The sequence below is a fragment of the Equus quagga genome, chromosome 1, assembly GCF_021613505.1.
Source record: "Equus quagga isolate Etosha38 chromosome 1, UCLA_HA_Equagga_1.0, whole genome shotgun sequence".
Lineage (NCBI taxonomy): Eukaryota > Metazoa > Chordata > Mammalia > Perissodactyla > Equidae > Equus > Equus quagga.
Window position 1 is genome coordinate 65,598,498 of NC_060267.1, and position 16,645 is coordinate 65,615,142.

The 16,645-nt window shown below is 40.9% G+C and overlaps 1 protein-coding gene and 1 long non-coding RNA gene across 2 annotated transcripts in view; one reads left to right on the forward strand and one right to left on the reverse strand.

Annotated features, from left to right (window-relative positions):
* The window catches only part of PLPPR1 (phospholipid phosphatase related 1), a 118,675-nt gene that overhangs the window by 91,956 nt on the left and 10,074 nt on the right, over positions 1 to 16,645 (forward strand). Inside the window, exons 4-5 of the mRNA XM_046655405.1 lie at positions 12,576 to 12,826; positions 16,076 to 16,252. Of these exons, the coding sequence (XP_046511361.1) occupies positions 12,576 to 12,826; positions 16,076 to 16,252 (428 nt within the window). The remainder of the gene's footprint in view (positions 1 to 12,575; positions 12,827 to 16,075; positions 16,253 to 16,645) is intronic.
* Positions 7,983 to 16,186, reverse strand: LOC124236415 (uncharacterized). Its single transcript, XR_006887720.1, has 4 exons — positions 16,056 to 16,186; positions 14,208 to 14,243; positions 13,659 to 13,754; positions 7,983 to 12,082 (listed from the first exon to the last, which is right to left on the reverse strand). It is a non-coding gene; the product is annotated as an uncharacterized LOC124236415 (long non-coding RNA).

Here is a 16,645-nt window from a genome sequence, read left to right on the forward strand (position 1 = left end):
GATTGTTGCTTAGCTAACATCTGTATCAACCTTCCTCTATTTTGTATGTGGGACATCACCATAGCATGCCTTGATGAGTGGTGCATAGGTCTGCACCTGGGATCTGAACCCATGAACCCTGGGCTGCCAAATCAGGGCATGTGAACTTAACTACTATGCCACTGGGCCAGCCCCTAACTGTCCTTTTGAACCCAAAATTCCTCTTCAAATAATATATCCTAAGGAAATGATCAGAGATGCAGATTAATTTTATCGACTAAAATTATTTAATCAAAATGTAAATGAGAAGTAATAATATATAATTTAATAATAATTATTAAAAATTAATAGTAATAGTATAATTAAAAAAAAATAATGCTGCCACCGTAAGTTTCAACCTTAGAAAATGGTATTTTTAAGAATTTTTAGTGAAAGAGGAAATATTCAAGATACAACGTTATGTAAGAAAGTCAAGACACTGTAAGTCTATAATTATTTCAAAATAAAAAGGATACATTATATAAGTGTGTATGTATTTGTGTGTGTTTGGGGATGTGGATGTGCGTGTATCCCATAGAAAAGAGATTGAAGGGAAATATACTGTAAGTTCACAGTTGTCACTTCTGAGTTGTAGGATAATGGATGAATAATTTTTATTTTTTGCCTTCTATTGTTTTGTAATTTCCAATTTTTTATCATAACTACATATAATTTTAAAATTAGAAAAAGAGCTAAACATCATTTTTTTTTTTTAAAAAGGGGGAGGATTGTCAAAATAGAGGCCCTCCAGAAGGTTGGCTGAGTTCTTTAACATGGTCTTCAATGTAGAAAGCAGAGCTTAAAATGGTACCTTGGCTCCCAAATTCCTTGTCTTCTCTAGTCTGTGTGATATAGACTTGAACAGAGCACTCCTTGCCTCGTCTCAGAGATCCAAATTAAATTCTTTTTTTTTCCTGAGGAAGATTCTCCCTGAGCTAACATCTGTTGCCAGTCTTCCTCTTTTTGCTTGAGGAAGCTTCACCCTGAGCTAACATCTGTGCCAATCTCCCTCTATTTCGTACATGGGTCACTGCCACAGCATGGCTTCTTGAGTGGTGTAGGTCTGTGCCCAGGAACTGAACCCAGGCTCCTGAAGTGGAGGGTGCTGATCTTAACCACAAGGCCACAGGGCTGGCCCCATCCAAATTAAATTTTAAGTAAGAAAATGGCAAGACAAGTGAAATCAAAGAGAAAATATTCAAATTAAACCATCTCCTCCTGTTGATAAATGCTAATTGTGTTGATCTTGACAGAGAAGATTAAATTCCTCTAATTCACAAATCCAATTTTTTCCCACAGTTCTTGTTATAAGAAAGATTCCTCTCAGGCTTTAGGTATAATCCTTCATAGCCAAACTCCTCTACCCATTTCTAAACTGTTGTATAAATTCTTCAGTTCTGTTTACATGATGTGGGAAGGGAGGAAAGGAATTGGCTGAACTAACAAATTTGACCAATATTTAATGAAAACAAATGTAGCCAAATTAGTGACATGTATTTAGATTTCTCCCTTTCCTCATTTGTTTCCCTCTCCATCCTTTCCCTTCTTATATCATTCCCTTTGGTATTGCATGAAAATGAATAGCAACAACAATACACAGATTTATGTTGTCAAAAGATAAAACCCTGCATTCCTTTTTCAGCAACAAAGACAAAATAAGGAAGTCACATTTTCCCATAAATTCATGAAGATAAGTTCAGTTAAATTCTTTTCATTCACAAATATACCTGAGTGAACATATTCTTGTAAATATAAATTATTAAATAGGAATTTTTAAATTTAATATTGAAGAGTAATGAATAAAAAGCATTAGAATTTAATGAGGGATTTTGGTTTGTTTGCCATATGGAAGGAAAACTAAATTAACTTTGCCTTCCTAACTCCTTTCTTTTAGGTTAAAGAAAAAACAGATCCAAATATGGCAAGATTAGACTGCCTATTAGCACCTGAAATAGCCTGTCATCCAGAAGCTATTTATTATGGACTTTCCATTTGAGATTGCATAGTTGCTCCATTATTACTTCTAATAAAAATTTAATTAAATTCCAGGCAAGTCTAATGCCATTTAGGTCAGGTCTAAGGACTGGGTAACACCAGACAGAATAGAAAGTGCCACGGTAAACAGTTAATTCATGTATCACTAATTAATTGCCATAAATTAAGTGTGATCTAAATGAAGCATGAATATTTTAAATGCAGTTTCAAAGGTCACAGTGTTTTATGGTTGTAAGAATTGATACCCTGAGACAAGCTTAATGTCAGCCTTTTCCAGAATGAGAAAATCCTTCTCAATTTTGAAAGTCATTTAAATCCATTTTATCTGAAGAGACTTTGATTCAATCAGTCCATTTTTATTTGCATTTGGTATTTATAATTAAATTTGAACTGGGGGACTGCTCGTATTCATTCAACCTTCAACGAATAATTTATTGGGCATCTACCATTACGCTAGGCACTGATGAAGGTGTTGAGGATATCTCAGTGAAACAAACAGAAAGAGGTTTGCCCTCACTGAGTTTATATTCTAGTGCGGGTAGACAGGCATTAAACAAAATAAATAAATTGTAGTGTTTGTTAGAAGATAAGTGCTATGGAGGAAAAATAATGTAGGGAAAGGAAATAGGGAGCTTGTGGAGGAAGACATACAATGTTAAATGGTGGGGGGAGGCTGTCCCACAGTGAGAATCGTCTAGAGTTGGCAGTGACTTCATAGCGGGGCCGAGCGATCAGGATGATGACCACCCCAGGAAACCAGGTGCCCGGTGAACTAGGCCAGCTCTATGTGCTGACAGAGGAAGGTGAGCCTGGCTAGGTAGTCTAAAAATAACTTGCAGTGCCCAGGCACCCAACCTTAGTTCTGAGACAAGAGGTAGACCATAAAACAAAAATATCAAGAGCAAGGCAGGGCATGGACCTTTAAGCAGATGGAGATATTTCCACAACCCAGAAACAAGAACCAGAGTTGAAGATCAAGTATATAGATCAGGAGGAGAAAACAAGGATGGATCCTAGGGAAAAAATGGAACCTTAGTTTCTGGACCCCATAAGCAGCCAAGCTACCAGACCTGGAGACTAAGATGTCTGGTACTTCCTACGAGGGGCCATGATTGGCTCTGTGGGTGGTGATCAAGGATGCAGGGAAAGGAGGAATGCCGAAGCTGGAGCCTTGGTTGACCTAAAAGGCACAGCCAGGGATCAAGGCTGCTCAGGTCTCAAGAAGTTGTGATGAGGCTGCTTTTGGTTGCTCTGCTCAGTGCAGAGGACAAATTTGCTCCCCTTTGAGTGTCATCCTCCGTGAAGCAGAATATTACAGACCCGGACGAGACTCCTGGCCCAGAACTCTACAGGTTGCTCTGATTATCAAGAGGAAAGTTATTTAGTCAAATGAGACTCCAGTGACCCTTTTCCAAGGGCCTTCCCGAGCACTAGTGTTTAGGGGCTGAACTCAAATAAAATGATGAACTGAGCAGATTGTTGCTTTCTCTAGCACTTTGCAGGTTAGCCAATGCAAATTCATGGCACTCCAGGTAACTTAGTTGGTGTAAAGCAGAGTTTCTCAACCTCAGTATTATTGACATTTTGGACCAGATCATTCTTTTCTCTATAAGGGTAGGGGACTGTCCTGTGCATTGTAGGATGTTTAGTAGCATCCCTGGGCTCTACCCGCCAGATGCCAGTGGCACCCCTCCCCCATTAGTGACAATCAAAACTGTCTCCAAACATTGCAAAATGTTCCCTGGGGCCACGATCACCCTCAGTTCAGATCCAGTGCTGTAAAAATTTAAGAAAACAAGTATATTTCAAAGACTTTTAAAAAAAGTTCTTTGAATATTTTTGCTATGCAAGATATTGTACACATAAAATTAGACACTGTGAGGTGCTAGAATACTATCTGAATATCAGAAATGGCTCCTAACAATTGGTTAAGGGCAGTTTCAAAGTTTTCTATAATGAAGAAAAAAGCAGTATGTGTTTTGGAGACAATTTAAAGTATTACATCAGAACATAATAAAAGTGGTTAGGAAATGCCCAGATCAGAGGGCAGCTCCCCAGATCAGTATCCCTTAGTCACCAACAGGGCTGGCAGCTGCCCCTCGAGACTTGGTGCTGGTCTGGTGGTGGGAATGGGAGTGGATTCAGATCATCAGCTTCAGCTTTAGAAACAGAAACACAAATCAGAACGGGTAGGATTTGAAGTCTGTTATTTGGAAGTCCTCGAGCTTTGATATGCCTGCGTTTAGATTCCTTGGTAAGCAAGGGATCCAGAATCTTCCCTCTCCACATCTAGTTTGTCTCGTGTGTACTTCCTAGACTTCGCTGCATCCACATCCTCCATGCATTTTAGTGTAAAAGTATCATTGCCTCTGGCAGACTTTTAGGATGCTTGTCTCTGTCAATCAGCATTGGGACCACGCTGCCTGGAGGAACTGAGAACCAGACATTTAAAAACTAGCAGGAATGAGGGAGGAGTCAGACATTTGAGAGAGAAAGCGTGGAGGAGCTGTCCTGAGAAAGGAGGAGTAAAGAAGACACTCCTGTTGAGATATAACCATGTCATCAAGACATCATGTAATTTTATGCTTTGGGGAAGTAGAAATGGATTTGTTCTTTCACTTGTAAAAATATTTGGGGGTTTTCTAGCTGATTACCCATCATCCTTATTAAGTAATTATCCTTTATTTTCACTTATGATGAGTAGTTATAATAATGACAAATATAGGGTATTTTCAAAAACACCAGCTCATCATATTATGAAAGGTGCTTTATTATTGCAGAGTGGGAATAACATACAGAGTTAAATACGTGTTTGAGGTTGTTAGAATTATAGGGTTCTTATCTCTTTCCGCTATTTAAAAATTAATTTATAATCAACTTATTTAAAATACTGAGGACAACCACATCCCTCAGTTATAAAAATAATAGTAACTAATATCTTATGGAGCTCACAAGTTACAAAATATTTTTAGAACTATTTTCTGTGATTTGCAGAATAACCCTGTGATGTAGGGACTATTTAAAACCCATTTTACAGATAAAGTAAATGAAGTTCAGATTAATTGATTTAAATACAATCTGTTCTTAGGATTAAAACCCTGCCATCAAGACAAGTATACTGCTGTCAGACTTCGGTGTTTTCACAATATCTGTAGGAGAAAGAGATCACAAGAATGTTGTTCCGTGAATCCCTGAAATGAACTGTCTGAGGAACCCATGTGTTCAATTCTGTCAGAAACTTCTTTTTGACGCATTAGATAATATTTGATGTACGGCGATCAATTTGCAACAATGACATTTGTATTATACCAGGAAAAAAGTCAGATTAATCGCCAATGTGATGAGAAAAGTGCCTCATTTGATGATATCATAGGTGTTCTATCATATTCTTGTTGGAAAATTCTCGGCTAAAAAACAGGAATTCTTGTTCTGTTGTGACAAATGCCATACATTTCATCAGGGGTGTGCTCTATCTAAATCCTTGCTTCTTCATAGTGCCTCTGTGTGTGTGTGTGCATGCATGTGTGCACGTGTGGGTGCTACCAAGCATACAGAGCTAAAATGCTTTTTTCATGGCCTGATGCCTACCCATATTTTTTAAGTACATGAAAATATAAGCTTAGAGAGTTATGATTAAGAGTATAGATTGAGAACTATACTTTTTAGTTTCTAACCCCAGCTCTTCTACTTACCAGCTGTGTGAACTTGGTCAAGTTAATTGACCTCTCTGTGCCTCAGTTTCCTCATCTGTGAAATGTGGAGATAATAATAGTGTCTACCTCACACAGTTGTAGTGAGGATGACTTGAACTAATATTTCGAAGCATTTAGAACAATACCTAGTACATACGAAGCACAATGCATTGGCTATCATTATTATTATCTTATTATTATTACCTAGGATCCATGGCAGTCTTACTCAAATATCTTATCAGCTTACAAGGAAATGGGATGAACATAACTGCAGATAAATATCTTCATTAGGAAACTTCCAGTTTGAATAAAGCATGTTGAGAAAACATTTCACCATCTTTTTCTTAAGAAATGGTTGTTTCTCGAAGGGATGGTGTTCACATTTTAATTGAGAACACATTTGCAACAGCTGAATGACTTCCTCCATTGAAATTTTCCACTGAGGATCTTGATGGGGCAAAAGAAAAAGAAAAAATGAACTGTATTCATTTCTTTGTATCTTGTATTTTATTTACAATGGTGATTTGACAAAAGATTCGACCTAGAACTAAGAGTTGGTGATTGAATCAGAATGTACTTTGAGGAAACTGATAATAAGAACCCCTTCAGAGTTCCCCTTCTGCTGTCATCAATGGCACTGGTGAACCCATGCCACTTGCTTCTACTTGTTTGTGTGGAGTAAGATTTGCATCAGTTTTCCCCCTAAAACAAAGGCCAGGAATTGAACTGAGGGCAACTTTCCTTGTTTCTTCAACATCATAATAGAAAAGCTACCACAAAAGATTCACAAAGCTGGTTAAATTTTGAAAACAAGAAAATGTTCAAGCATTCTCAATATCACACAACAGAGTAGTTCTCTGATTCTCTCTTTCCTTGCATTGTTTGGCTATACATAGACACAAGAGCAGTCCTTTTAGAAGTGTTTGATAAGAGGTTGAGAAGATAGGTTGAGGAAGTAGACTTTCCTCCCCTTTTCAGAGAGTACCGTCACCAACCTAACCCAGATAGCTGGTTTTGATGTCTTTTTCACTATCCTTTTCTTTTTTAAAGTCCTATGTGTTAGTTTCTCCACATAAAAATGTGTAGAAGACATGCTTTAATGTGCCTATGTGTTAATATTTGAACTGACAACCATTGCAACTTCTCAGAAACGGGGATATTTCTTTCAAAGACATGCTTGTCTAAGTAAAACTGTACCCATCAGTATTTCCCAAGTTCGTTATCACTTCCAGACGCATCGTGCTTCACAAATGTCCCTGGTAAAAAGTCTTCCACGTGTGTAGCGTGGATCTTCATACTCCAATTTAAAGGTGGTTTTTTTTTTCATTCTTACTCTCTTGACAATCGAGACTACTTCGATTCCCAAATTACGACTTAAAAGTTTCCCGCCTCATGAGACACTTACAAAGTCCCAGTTTTCAGTTATTCTCTTTATTTGCTAGGTGCCTAGCAGTATGCTGGATTTTGTGAAGTTTATAAAAAAGAGACAGGATTCTGACAGCTTACATGCTAAATGATTTGATGTCAACACTGTGTTCAGTAGCATCAGGGACGTGAGACATCGACATGAGTAAGAAAATTTACCCAAGTTCTTTTGTACTTTTTTCCTCTTCTCCTGTTAACCTTCTCTGAGGTTTCTTAAGCAATTCATTCATTGATTCCACAAATAGCTATTAAATGTTTACAACGTGCCACATTTGACACTAGGTGCTTGGAAGACAATGTTAAACAAAAAGAGATGTGTTCTCTGCTCTTATAGACCTAATGTGTTCTACTATTCTAATGGGAGAGATGGACATTACTGAATAATCACACAAATGTAAAATTCCTTCTAGGACAAGGGATGCAAAAAAAGAGGTATAATGGTACCATACTAGTCTAAAATAGGAGTATTTTTTCCAAGACCCTATGTAATACGTGATTGTTTATTTCTCCCTATTCACTATTTTTAATTGAGCTTTAAGTAACATATAGCATTATATTAATTTCAAGTGCGCAACATAATGATTTGATATTTGTATATTTTGTAAAATGGTCACCACAATAATTCTGGTTAACATCCATCACCATACATAGTTACAAAAATTTTTTTCTTGTGATGAGAACTTTTAAGATCTACTCTCTTAGCAACTTTCAAATATGCAACACAGTTTTATTGTTTATGGTCACCATACTGTACATCACATCTCCATGACTTATTTTATAACTGGAATTTTACCCCCTTCACCCATTTTGCCCACCCCCCTGCCTTTGTCACCCCCTGCCTCTGGCAACCACCCCTGTTCACTCTTCAGTGGGGCAAGATCTATACACATTCAGTGCTCATTAACAGATAAAAGTGTGTGACTGCTCTTGGCCCTCTTTTCAGAGCTTAAGCTTGAGAGCAGGTTGGTGTGCAGAGCACCAAGTCCAAACCTAAGTTAGCAGGCTTTCTAGAGCTCATCAAATCCAATGGTCTGGCCTCTCCTCCTACCCCCACTGCTATAAAGATGGGTGCACACAAAGCTGCAGTGCTCAGCATGCACTGCTCTCTAGAGCGTGCACCTCTCTTCCTCTCTGAAGCAGGATGCCAAGGCCTTTCCCCTGCCGTTTCCTGCCTAGTCATTGTGCAGCGGTGTGTCTCTACATACATTTAGAAGAATGAGGGAGGAGAGGAGACAGCTCCAGCCAAATTCAAAGAGCACAACTCATCCAGTGGAGTGGCAGCAATCGTTTTTGCTAAGTAGTCTAAATTCTGGATCTCTGAGTTGGGGGCCAGACAGTAGGAGAGACAGGAAATCTCTCCCTAGATTTTCTCCAGTGACCTCTGTCTTCTGAGAAGAAGCTTGAGTTTTCCACGAGGTAAAGCTGCGTGTGTGTGACAGAAAGAAACCTCTCACTGATTCCCGTTGGATTGGAATTAGGAGTTTCCATCTTTTTTCACTGTCTTCATATATATTGTAGTGGACACTTACGAGATGCTCTATCAGAGGCTGTCAGCAAGGTGCCATTTTAAATTGGAAAATTACGCATTTATAGTTTAACATAGAACAATGGGCCTTCAGTTCAGAGGCTCCCCCTAAAGTCACAGGTTCTCTGTGCCTAAAAGGAAGTCAGTCCTTCCTTTGCTCACTCCCCAGTCCCTGCTAATTATCACTCTACCTAAGCTGGGTCTACTCCGGGTCTATGCTTCCTAAGGAAGGTCTCCTGTGCGGAAAGCAACAGGATCCTGCTCGGCAATGAGCAGTTATGTGTTCTGACCGCTTCTTTGTTTGGGAGGCCTAAAGGTATCCTGGTATGAGCCTTATTACCCTTTGCAAACACACCGGTTATCTCTGGCTACAAAGATCCTCACGAGGCACATTTCCTGGTTGTGCTACTACTACCTTCTTGTGGGAAAAAGGGTGGAACCCTGCACTGATTCCGTAGCAGGGACCAAGTCACAGAGTCTTACCTCCATGTCCTAAATTACTAGTGGTCAGAGATCCTAACCTGTCCAGAGACATTCTATCTGAGGTCAGATGGATCCAGGTAAAATCCCAAGGAAAAACGTAAGGACTTTTTAACACCTTCATGTTCCTCTTTCTTCATCCTTTGACTTGCCTGATGGGGGTCAGGTTCTTTTAGGCCGCAAAGGTTTCCTTGGCTGATCTATCTCATCATGACAGGGACCACAGATATCATCAACAGATACTAGTCTTTTTGTCCTAATTCCACGATTCTTCTAGCCTCGTGGTCCTCTCAGCGTTCTAATGCCCCTCACCCCTTAGGGATGTGGGAATTCCCAACTACTTGCCCACTCCATCCCATGCCAGAATGTATGGGTCTGGTGGGCTTAACCAGTTTGACCTTCCCTCTGTCATTGCTGGTGCAGGACCCTGTTGCTCTGATACCATGCTGGATGCGAAACATCTCTAAAAGGCTTGCAGGGCTCCTGAGCTACAGCCTAAGAGGCACAGGATACACTTCAACTGGATTTCCAAAATTCAATCTGGAGATTTCTATTGCCTGCCCCTGGAGTTTGACAACCAGCATGAGGCAGGGAGCGTGGCAGTGCCCCTTCACTCCTTCAGCCAGACCAGGCAGGGTTCTGTCTGCTGCATCCTCCCCTGAGCACTTTGCTTTTAGACTTCTGCGTCTGCTGTAAATCCATTCAGAAATGTAACCAGCTCCCCTGAAGCTGTGGGGCGCTCAGCCATGAGATAAATAGAACCCATTAGCAAGGGTTACAGGAATGAAAACTGTGTCTGTTAAAATGTCAAAAATATAATCTCACTTAAAGAATTTTAGTCACCAATTTTAGGGTATATAGACATTTTTAAAACATCTCCTTCAAATCATCCCTTGCAATACAGGAGAGCATAAATGGTATTCCACCCGAATCTCAGGACAAAAGTAGCTATTTTTAGCTTCTGAGGCTTGTGAAACACACACAAGGAGCTCAGGATGAAGAACAGAGAAATGGCTGGAGTTCCTTACAAAAGCCCCGTAGGATCTGAGGTCTGTGCGTCACTGCTGCAGGTTCCGGTGCCTTTTGTTGGCATGGCCTGGGCCAGGCACGTGGATTCCCCAGGCTGCCACAGTGGCCTTCTGAAGTGCGAACAAATGCACCAGGAGGAAATGTGTGGAAGGAAGATGCTTGTTAAGCCATCAGGAGAAGCAGACATAATCCAGAAGAGGCAGACAGAAGAAAGGAGAGCAACTTTCAGCCAAGGTGTCACATGACAGTGAAGAGGAAAGCTGGCCGTCACAGAGTGACTCTGACCATAGAGCTGGCACTTCAGATGCTGCTGCAAGGAGCCTAGAAATCTGTGGTCTCAGAAAGAACAAGCCTGCCCTAATTGGAAGCATTTCTGACAAATAAAATGCCAGAGGAAAATGCTGTCGCTTTCCCCTTTTCAATCATAAATTACTCTAGTTTCCTGGAAAAGTGTGAAGACAGACTTATTACCCCTTGAAAATACCAGAGACCTGGTCTTTGATTGAAGACGTAAAAAGAATCCCTATCCATTCAGACTTCTAGCACCTGGGCTTGAAAATCGCCACGAATGATCAATGAATGCCTCCTCTCAGAGGTCAGACCCTATGAGGGTGAGCTGGCTGAAGCCATTAAAAGAGCCAGTTCTCGTGTGATAAAGCACATCCTGGCAAAGCCACAAAAAAGAAAATTATAGCAATCAATACAGATCAGAATGAAAACCAGATGAAGGTTTCAGCCAAACTTGTCTTCACTTCTGCTATAATGGATTAACTTCTGGGCGCTGACATCAGCACAATTTTCAGATTCAGGACATTGAATATTGTCAAAATTGGGAAGAATTTAATTGAAACTCTACCCGACCCTTGACATTTATGAGGGTTAATTCTGCCTTTCACACTTGCCAACTTCCTCCATAATTGAGCTGCATTTGAAGTCTTCTTTATCCTTTTAAGTGACTTGCACATACCTTGGCTCTGCGCATCCCCTCCTGATATATTTCACAGAACAGTCCACAGATAATCTATAGATGTACCGTGTAGGCTTTGGAAGAATTCACGGTGAAGCTTACTATAAGGAATTCTGCTTATCCATGTTCAAGCTTAATGGGCCTAATCCTGTGGAATTTACCAGAGAACAGATTAAATCTAAGAAATGTAGCCTATCCACAGGATTTTTAGCCAAACAGCAAAGCCAATGTGGTAGGAAGAATAATTCCTCCCTCTCCCAAAGTGTCCCTATCCCAAAGTGTCCCTATCCTAATTCCTGGAAACTATGGATATGTTACCTCATGTGACAAAAGGGAATTTACAGGCATGCTTAAATTAAGGACTTTGAGAGGAGGGGATTGTCCTGGATTATCCAGGTGGACCCAATGTAATCAAAGAGTCCTTATAAGAGGGAGGCAGGGGAGGCAGAGAAGGAAATGTGACAATGGAAACATAGGTTGTAATGACATGATTGCTGGAAGGGGGTCACAAAGAAAGGAATGAGGCAGCTTCTAGAAGCTGGAAACGGCAAGGAATTCATTCTACCCTGGGGCTTCCAGAAGGAACACAACCCTGCCAACACTTTGATGTTAGCCCAGTAAAACCTGTTTTGGGCTTCTGACCTTCAGAACTATAAGAGGATAAGTTTGTGTTGTTTTCAGCTACTCAGTGTGCGGTAATTTGTTACGGAAGTAATAGGAAGCCAATATAGTCAACAATGTTCATCTTTAACACTCTGCCTTTCTTCTCATTTTCTCTTTCCAACATCAAATGAAACATCCAATTCAATCAAGGTTTCTGGAATAACCTTGTTTCTCTCTTTTATGGGCAACTCCTTAACAACCTCTTTCACTCTCATCGGCCATGCTGTTGTAGATAACTCCTCTGAGGAGGGTTTGCATTTCCAAACAAGACCAGGGAGTATATATTTTCTGTAGAAAGAAAGAGAACTGATGATAAGTAACTACTTAAAGCTGGGCCACATAGCAGGCATTTTGCACCTGTCTTATTTCATCTTTCCAACTCTTTTCTGAGGTTTCGCTCCCCCCAACCATTTTGTAACTGAAGGTTCTGAGGTTCAGAGAAGATAAATAAGTTACACTGTGAATGAGTCACCAAAAGTGGGACTGGAACCCAGATCTACATGACTCCAAAATCCAAGTTCTTTCCATTAGAACGTGCTGCTTCGAGTTTACTTATGCAAAACAATAAAATGCTAATAGCAGAATGCCTCAATTTGGAAGAAATAGTGGTCTGGGAAGCAGACACCACTCCCTGGAAAGATCAAGGTGAGGGGACGATTTGACTCTGAGGAGGACCTTTTTGATAGATTGTCGTGGACGCTCACCACTGTGTCCCCTCTCAGAGACAAAACCAATCAATGGTGCATGTTGCCATTCCTAATTATTTTAAATCTCCTTATAGGGGTGTTCGCATTTGGACTTTTTGCTACTGACATTTTTGTAAACGCCGGACAAGTGGTCACCGGACACCTAACGCCGTACTTCCTGACAGTGTGCAAGCCGAACTACAACAGCACAGACTGCCGAGCGCACCACCAGTTCATAAACAACGGGAACATCTGTACTGGGGACCTGGATGTGATAGAAAAGGCTCGGAGATCCTTTCCCTCCAAACACGCTGCTCTGAGCATTTATTCCGCCTTATACGCCACGGTGAGTATGCGAGCCTTGCCTCTCGCCCAAGTCGAGTTTGGGCTGAGATTTGTGTCTCTCTGTCCCCCTCGCCTCACTTCTTTCATCACTGTCGTTTATAGTGATTTTTAAAGCCTCCTTATAACATGTTTCTCCTGTATTATATCATGCTGTTGTCCGCACCCCCAACATCCCAATGTCATATCCTGCCTGCCACAGGATATTCGTTCTGGAAAGAATGCTGATAATCACTTAGTCAAATCGTCCCATTTTACAGATACAGAAACTGAGGTCCCAGAGAATAGCTGAGAACACACAGTCAGAGCTGGGACCCAGGCTCCGGCACCATGTCTGGGATTCTCTCACTGTCCCAGCACTCTTTGCCAACTTTCTGATTGGTTCCAGAACAGCCTACCTTTCTCACACCTCCCTGTAATTCTGCAGGTGTGTGTGTGTATGTGAATGGCTGCCCGGCAGTGCAGCAGGCCCGGGATGAAGTAGCTCTCCTCAGCTCTTCACACTCCTCTCCGTCACTCTGCCGGGAGACATGGATGATCCCACCAGACCCCCAACACCCAAAAGTTCACGTCTCTCTGCTCCCCAAATCACACAGGATTTGGCTGCCCCCACCTCTCATAATCTTCTCTTTAAATTTTTTGCTCTCATCAGAGAAAACCTAAACTGTGTCACAGTCTTAAAATGCAAGAAGAAACAATGGTCTCCCTCTTGTTTTTCCACTCTTAGATTGCATGCATTTTGGAAACAATTTCACCTTTCTCTGGTCTATGCTTCCTCAGAACTGAGTGTGAGAAGTGTGGGATCAGCGCAAAGGCTGGCTATGAGGTGTACTTACCTGGGGAAGAGCAGCTGTTGGTTGAAAACACCCTTTTCCTTACTTCAACTTATTTTATGTTCAGGATATGAGTAGTCTAGAGATTCTCAATGAAAGCTGAGGGAAGGAGAAGGCAGAGGAAAGACTCCTTTCAAACTATCCGCTCTTCCCAGAGATTCTGAGCACGCCCCTGCCCCACCCCCAGGGAAACTTGTTCCCATCCCCTCCCGTGGGAGTGACTACTCTCTACTGAGAGTTGGGCTCTGATGGAAGAGTGTCCGGGCCATCGCCCCGAATACTTACCTTCAGGGTGGAAGAAAGGTGACGGACTACTATTTAGTAGAGTTTAAAATAAATTGCTGAATATTCTCTTTAAAACAATGGTTCCTGTGTGTCCCATTTACAGAATCACATCTGTATGATAAACTTGTCAACCATCAGTTAGCCAAAATAAGTCTTCCTAGCTATTCCTTTTAAATCTACTCTTTAATGAATACGTGATAAAAGTTATTTCAGCTGCCCCCACATTAAGGAAACATGAATGTAAATAATATAGATGCTTCAACTTACAAAACAGATCAGTAGTAGCTCGATGAGGCTTCTTTGCTTCACCAAAAAAAAAAAAAAAAAAAATTATGCCAAGATAGCTTTTAAACAAAGAAAGTCCTCTAAGACATTCAGCGTATTTTCCATTTTTCAAAGTATCGATTTGTCCTAAATTATCTAGAATCTAAGCTATATGAAGCAGTGTACTCTTGCCCCTTTCTCTGAATTTTTATCAAACTCAAGTCATTGCTGTGTGAAATTAATTTTACAACACCGTTATAAAAATAGATCTGTTACTCATAAAAACTAATGTCTCATCAAATGAGATATAGGTTTCTTTTAGGAAGAAAGAAGTATGTTTGGTCAGCTCTGTCAGAAGAAATGCTGCTATAGCACGTGTTTTCAAGAATTCAGATATAATCCAATTCAGATCACGCCCCACAGACACACTATAATCAGATAAACCCCAATACAAGATTCCAATTGTGTGGACATTCTCTGAGCCCCTATTATGTGTGAAGTGCTTTCAGAAATTACTCAACAAATATCTCCTGAGTATTAGTTGATACTGTGGAGAATACTAACTAACCATAGGCCCAGGCTTTTAATAGCTTTTAATCTTACAGGAAAGATTTATAAAGGATATAATTTAAAAACAATATAGAAGCGTAAAAAAATAAACTTACATATATCTAGTATAAATGTTAAGTAACATTTCCTACACAGCCTCGGAATGGTCTAATGATATGCTGTCGTTTATTAACAGATCTAACCCCAGTTTTGTAGGGTGTCTGTTACATACAGTGAAGAGAATCCCATCTTTTTGTATTCACACCAGTGTTGAAGCATCACTCTAGGAAGTTAAGTTTCCATTGTAACATTGTAAAATGCCCCTATTTGAACTTGGATGTGTTCAGGCCGTCCAGCCACACTGTAGACTGTAATTTAAGCATCCGCATACTGTTTCTCAGGGTCGCAAATTCATTTATCACATTTGTTAAGAAATGATGGATCAATAATGCCCTCTAGTGGTCTCCTGTAATCATCTTCAAAGGTGATCTAACAAAGTACTTTCTTGAAAGAAGCACATTTTCCTAACTCCAGGCCACCAGGATTCATTTGATAACTGAGCATATGAAACTTCAGTCTTACCCAGCCCCTCACAATGACATAAGAACAGTCTGCATCTCAAGGGTCACAAATTACATCATCCTTTACTTGGTTCAGGTCTTCCCAACCTTTTGGATATCTTAGCAAATACAGAAAAGTTTAATATTTTAAAACACACTAGACTAAATGAATGGATAGAGCTGATCACAGTTGTCCCCAGGAATGTGGGAACCAACTTCCCAGCACAACTGAAACCTCTTTGTGTGACACACTGGTTTTGAAGTTCTAATTCAGTCAATCAACTGCTCAGTCAATGCTTTTGTATTCATTGACTGAAAGTGTGAAGAAGCTGCTAGAACTGTGGGGGACGCAAAAAGTAAAATGTGCAGCCGCTCACCTACCTGGCCTTCTCTGTAAAATTCATTCTCGTAGAAGGTTTATTTGGTATCTGAGAATCTTACATGGGTTTCCTAATACCCCAAATGCTTCTGTAATTTGTTGCATAAAAGCTGCATGTTCTGAATCTTTTTCTCACTGTAATTTCTGTTCACATGCCCATTAGAATACAACACCCTGATTCATGTATATGTATTCATTGTTTTGCTGCACTAGTTTCCTGCCCACATTCGTTAGCAAGTAGCTGAGTGGAGTTGTTCAAGTATTTGGCATGGCTGCTTTGGCACAGCCCCTGTTTGCATGTGCTGGCGTGTGTGCTTACACGTGTGCATATGCACCGTGTGAAGAGGCTGCCCAGTCACTCACTTGTCTCTGTCCTCCTGCAGATGTACATCACAAGCACAATCAAGACAAAGAGCAGTCGACTGGCCAAGCCGGTGCTGTGCCTCGGGACCCTCTGCACAGCCTTCCTGACAGGCCTCAACCGGGTGTCTGAGTATCGGAACCACTGCTCCGACGTGATCGCGGGCTTCATCCTGGGCACTGCTGTCGCCCTTTTTCTGGTGGGTCAGCTTCCCTCTCATGCCCTCTGAAGACTTCACAGTCTAAGTCCGTGTGCCTCTGACCCCAGCCTTGTGAGGTGCAATTATTCTCCGAGTATTATGCGTTCTCTTGCTGCAGGAATGATTTCTAAAGCTCTTCTTCTTTCAGAAATATGATTGCACATTCCCTCTGGGGGTCAGGGGGAGGAGTGCCTATGATGTACGTCTCGCTCCACTTCTTTCAACACTGGACTTCGGACTGGGGCTGGGCAGACTAGTAATTTGGCATACCTTCAAACCAATGTTCTTTAAATATTTGTTCAGGATGTATTAGGAGCAGAAGCTAAGTGTTGCTTGAGGGAACAGCAGAGAACTAAGAGCCCTGGTGGAAGCAGACTGCCCCTTCTCCAGCAT